Here is a 6,048-nt window from a genome sequence, read left to right as displayed (position 1 = left end):
AAAAATAAAAAATAAATAAATAAATAAATTTAGTGTAGCCTAAATGTACAGTGTTTATAAAGTCTACAGTAGTGTATAGTAAATTTCTGGGCCTTCACCTTCACTTATGACCATTCACTCACTGACTCAATCAGAGCACTTTCAGTCCTGCATGTTCCATTTATGCTAACTTCCCTATGCAGGTGTACCATTTTTTATCCTTTATACCATATTTCTACTCTACCTTTTCTGTGTTTAGATATGTTTAAATACACAAGTATTTACCATTGTGTTACAGTTACCTACAGTATTTAGTACAGTAACATGCTGTACAGGTTTGTAGCCTAGGAGCAATAGGCTATGCCATATGACCTAGGTTTATAGTAGGCTGTGCCATCTAGGTTTGTGTAAGTACAGAATGAAATTGCCTAGTGACGCATTTCTCATATATCCCTGTCATTAAGCTATGCATCACTGTATTTGCATTGTACTGTACTTGCTCGTTATGCATCCCTAAAATTGTAAATCTGAAATGCTCCTTTGAGCACGGTGTTGGCACTCAAAAAGTTTTGGATTTTGGAACAATTCAGATTTTGGGTTTTCAGATTAGGGTTGCTCATTCTGTACTATTATCACCACAACTCCATTCAGTCCATGAATGTTTCTCTTGAGTCTTAGTTGAATTGAAAATCCTATACTTTAATCTCTTTCTTTACATTTTTATTACTTTAACCCAAATCTACTGCAGTAGTATTATATTGGGTTTTCTGCATTCATTCTCTTGTCTCATTAATCCTAGACTTGTTGCCAGTAATATAAGATACCGCGTGGGCTATCTTACTCGCTTGCTTTAAAACTGTTGGTATATTATCTTCATTATTCCATTTAATAGGATCATTGTGAGGATGAAATGTATAATTATTGATATGAAAGTACTTTGTAAACTTACAGATGTTAGTGCAAAATAACATTTGTTTGCAGAGAGCTTTTATGTATATTATCTCAATAAGGTAGGTGATATATCAGCATATTGTATAGATAGGGAAGTTTGCATAGAAGGAAGGGGGCAGTATATTGTTTGACACACACACATATCTGTTTTTCCAGATTTTCAGAATCTTCTACAACCTAATTCTACATGCTCTTTAACCCCACCCTTTTTAGATATTTAACTCCAGTTACTTACCTTCAGAAAAATCTGTGCTTCATGAGTATACTCTGGATGGTTTAGGAGGAAGAGACATCCCACGGATGTATTTTATACTTGCCTGTTTCCCAACCATGTCAGTTCTGTTCTCTTCACTTTGACAGTTCTTTCCCTTCTCTCTGCTTCTCGAATTCCTACCCTTCTTCAAGAACCAGCTTTAAATCTTTTCTATAAAGTTTTTCCTGGACAAATGGGAGCATATGGTGCTTTTTCTGTACTCAAAACATTTATTGCATTGGTTGTTTTATTTTAAATTGCTCTTTATCTTTTACATAACTTTTTCTATCTTATTTTCCGATTATACTATAAATCCCTTGTGCACTAAAACCACTTACTTGCATGTAGTTGTGTTCTCTTCAGAGCTCTTATAACGCCTTTTATAAAGAGGACTCCAAAAGAATGATGTTTTCTTTCAAGATAATTGGCAAAATTACATTATTTAAAATTCTATAAATATCATGAAAATGTACTGATTCAGAAATAGATTGCTTAACTTTGGTTCAAATATTTTTCTAGTTTATACATGTCAATGGCAGAATATATACATAAAGATCATTAGAAATAGCATTTTGAGTTTAATACAAGTTTACTTTGCTAAAATAAAATTGGTATGTTTCTAGAAGTTGCATATATTTTAGAAATTATTTAAAGCAATAGTATATTATTTTAAAGACTGTGAAATGAAAATCATTTGTGTTTTTTAAATTATGTTTTATATTTTGAAATGACTTATAATAGAGGCCCACATGTGATTGTGATGCATGGTGGTGTGTCATAATAGGTTGGGATTATTTGCTAGCAAAACACAATATTTTTTGACAGTTCTCTCCAAAGATGCAAATACCGTTTATTAATCAAATGTAAGATTGGTCCATAGATGTGGTGATAATCATTAAATCTTATAGTTTAGGTTTCTGTTTTAACAGGTTAAAATAATTTATTTTTTTTTCTTTTAAACAGGTTGAATCAAGGGATTCTTTGAATAGCATAGCTCTGAAATTTGATACAACACCCAACGAACTTGTTCAATTAAATAAGTTATTCTCCCGAGCAGTTGTTACTGGACAGGTAATGTCTTTTTTCAGTGTTGATATTTAGAAGCATTAAGTAGTAAGACAGAAAGTATTCATTGCAATATATTTAATAATATAGAAAACTCGAGAAGAATAATTTTCTCCATGCTTTGAGAAAATCATATTGAGACTATACAAGAAAATTAACTCATTTATGTCTGTTTCTTTTTAATACATACTGAAAATAATTATAAATTATCTTTTTAAATATAGTTTTAAGGAGTGTTTTGAAATACTCAAAGCAGTACATGCATATGATAAAAAATTCCAACATTTTTCTAGGTAAGATATCCTTCTGTCTCAAACTTCCTCCCCAGAAACTCCAGAAGCAACCCGTTACCAGTTTGCATATCTTTCCAGAAATATTCTAGTCTTTTTGTATTTGATTTGATTTGATTTTTTTTACCTTTGGTTCTTGGAAAATGTTCTATTTAACCACAGCTCTATCTCAGACTTTTTCATGTGTGCGTAATGTTGCATTATATTGATAATATCATAGTTTGTTTAGTCACAATGAGCTTTAGACTGTTTTTACTCTTTTGCAAATGTCATCTTTGCTGTAATGAACACTCTTGTACATATCTGTTTTTCATTATATGCAGGTATTTCTACAGGGTAAATTTCTTGAAGTAAAATTACAGGGTTAAAGGATATGTGCATTTTTAATTTTGCTAGCTATTGCCAAATTATCCTTTAAACGAAATACCTGCAGTACATGAGAATTAGTGTTTTCCTACTCTATCCTGACAGTATGTATTTTCAAATGTGTCTAAATTGGTTTTAAATATCCTGTTTTTACTTTGGTAGGCTTGCTATGGTAATAAATATTCTCATAATATGAAAATTTTTATTGGTTGCTGAAGGTCATTGTTAATGGTGCTTGCTCATAGAACACCATGTGATTATCAGCATTTCAGTTTGACTGAATCTTTGTATGAATGTTTTCTTATAGGTTTTATATGTTCCTGATCCTGAATATGTTTCCAGTGTTGAGAGCTCTCCATCTTTAAGCCCCATAAGTCCTCTGTCACCAACATCATCTGAGGCTGAATTTGATAAGACCACTGTAAGTATCCCTGCTTTTTAAAGATGACTATGAAGAAATCTCACTGTTTATATATTGACCATCATGTTTTTTCATTCTACTTTGACTATGGTTAGGATAAAATTTTATTTTATTACTTAAATTTGTGAATCCCAGTTTTAAAGTGTAACATTCATATTAAACTAAATAGCTTAAATTGGTTTACCTATGGTGGTGGTGGTAGTCCAAAGATATTCATCAGCTCTGTCTTATAAGTAGTATATATAGTTTAACTTATGACAGAGATTTAACTAACAAACATAACATTAGCACAAATGGAAGTCTATATCTAATTTGATTTTTATTTCAATAATTAATAGTTGTGAATATTTATATATTACAAATCTTAAGTGAGTTTTTGACACTGCCTTTTTAAAAATAATTTATTATCATCTTAGTTACTCATCTGAGTAGATTAATTTATCTAACATTTCTAAGAAGTGAGTGTTCTATACAAGTTACAAATGAATTTCAAGGAAACAAACTTTAATTATTTTGATTAAAAATCTCTCTGAAAGAAATTATATATTTCTCTGCCTTTTCTACATAAATTAACCAATCACTATTTTCCATTTTCACAGTGACTTACTCTTTACATGTAAAAGTTTATTTCTCCATTAAATCTGTGGGAAATTCTTGTATTGCTCTGTTGATTTTGGGAGATACTCTTTTTATCCCTGCCTCAGTTTGCACTCCAATAAAGTTTAGGATACTGGGAAACTGATAACAGAACATAAATTTTTAATGTGAATTTGCCTACAATTACTTGTTTCTAAGCCCTAGTACTTCACTTTTAGTTTCTAAGCTCTATTATTCCACTTTATTCCACTTTTTTTAATGGAGTAAATTACATGACATTATTGATATCTCTTTTGCTCCTTTCCTGTGTGTGTGTGTTTAGTGAGAGAGAGAGAGAGAGAGAAGTGAGGTCTTTTTCAAAAGTTTATTTGTTGGATATCTTGTATGTATTAATATGGCAACACTGTACTTTAGAATGCAATCACATGTAAGGAATATATTACATTTGTTGTCATCCTCAATAAGAATAGAAGTCAGGTTTTAATGATGGGTATTGCTGACCAAATGACACAAGAATACCTTTTTGAGTGTAGCCATGCCATTTTCCCGTGGGAAAAGAGATGTTCTCATAAGACACCCTAAAGGAGAATTATGAAATGTTGACTGTAGCATGTTCCTGACAAGAAACCTTTGGGGTCCTTTCCTGTTGCTCAGCTTTAACCAAAATCTGCCTACCAACTGGCTTTCTTGGAAGGTATAAGATCAAGGAGAAGAGAGTGCTGAAGCTCAAGGGAGCAACAAGGCTTGGCTTCCTCCTACATGAAAATGCTCCCTTCCTCTCTTTTGCTATGTGGGTGAAAGAGATGGCGGGAATAAAGCCTTGTGAATGACCTTTTAACCCTCAGCTACCATCAAAGATGGCCCAAAATGTATCCTTAAATATGACCAGTCATGTGAATAAGTTTTCTCTCCCTGGAAGGATCAAGGAAAGAGGTAAGAAATGGAAGAATTCTTGAACTTTCTTTTACCTGGGATGATAGTCCACCTGCTCTCAAAAAGATTGTGGACAATTGTTAGAAATAATTCTTTTGAACACTGATTTTGTAAATTTTAGTTTTAGGGTTTTTTTTCTTTTTAACTAGAATTATATTCATTATGAGGCTCCAAAATAATATTCCTATATAACTTTCTGCATATCTCAAGTGCTTATATATCTGTGTTATAATTATTGGATTTATATCTCCCATACTATGTATAAGTTTCAAAGAAGCAAGGATATTATATTTTATTAGATATAATTCATGTTTGTATTACATTAATTAAAATAATTTGTATTGTATTTTCCCAGAAATTGTCAGTTTGTATTTCCAATAACCACTGATAGGTTTCCTGAATGTGCAGCTTTGTAATGGCTTATCTCTGAGGCTAAACTGTTATGTTCCTAGTTTGTTAGTGTAAAGGGCTTCAATGGTTTTTTGAAAAATTTGTTTTTACATAAAATACTATCTTTCGGAATTTCTAGGGTCATACAATTTTTGGGGTTTTTTCCCTTTTTTCTTTGATATGGATGAATAGACATAGGAGGAGGTAGAACCAAAGTGACAATAAAAATGATGAAAATAGCTAAAAATTACTCTGTCAGGTATAATTCTAAGCACTTTAAAAGTATTATCATTTATTCTTAACCTCAAATTTATGAGGTAAGCACTTGGCATTGGTATCTGTTTGCCCCTCTAGATCCACTCTCCACTGTTCTCTATCATCCTTTGGGCTGTGGGCCACACATCAGTGGACTCCCTTGCCCTTTTGCTTCTGTTAGTTTTGCCCTTTCTGTAGCATTGACAGAAATGAGAGGGAGAGAACAAGAGAGTAAAACAGGGGCATATTTATTTTCCTAGCTCCCTCCCTGTAAGGTCACTCCAGAGTGACCACATTCTTTAACATCTCATCTCTTGTCAGACAACCCTTTCCACAGAGCCTTTTCTGTCTCTAGGTTTAGGCATCTGTTTCTCTCCCTTACCTCTTTAAGGCTGGGGTGATAATGAAGCCTCTGTTGTTGCTCACCCTGGATTTTTGTATGACCTATGCACCTTTGTAAATAGTTCCATTATAAAACCCTCTTAAAATTATTCAGTTTGATCTGCTATCTATTTCTTCTAGTACTTGACTGCTATCCTATTATATCT

General features: G+C 32.4%; 1 protein-coding gene across 2 annotated transcripts in view; it reads left to right on the top strand.

Moving 5' to 3' along the window:
• OXR1 (oxidation resistance 1) overlaps window positions 1-6,048 on the top strand; it is a 225,093-nt gene that overhangs the window by 163,203 nt on the left and 55,842 nt on the right. For both annotated transcript variants that reach the window (XM_008581282.1, XM_008581283.1), the window contains exons 3-4: window positions 2,147-2,254; window positions 3,212-3,325. In XM_008581282.1, the coding sequence (XP_008579504.1) occupies window positions 2,147-2,254; window positions 3,212-3,325 (222 nt within the window). The remainder of the gene's footprint in view (window positions 1-2,146; window positions 2,255-3,211; window positions 3,326-6,048) is intronic.

Source organism: Galeopterus variegatus, unplaced genomic scaffold (genome assembly GCF_000696425.1).
Source record: "Galeopterus variegatus unplaced genomic scaffold, G_variegatus-3.0.2 Scaffold2315, whole genome shotgun sequence".
Classification (NCBI taxonomy): Eukaryota; Metazoa; Chordata; class Mammalia; order Dermoptera; family Cynocephalidae; genus Galeopterus; species Galeopterus variegatus.
The sequence above is the reverse complement of the archived record's forward strand: the minus strand, read 5'-3'. Positions and strand labels throughout refer to the sequence as shown.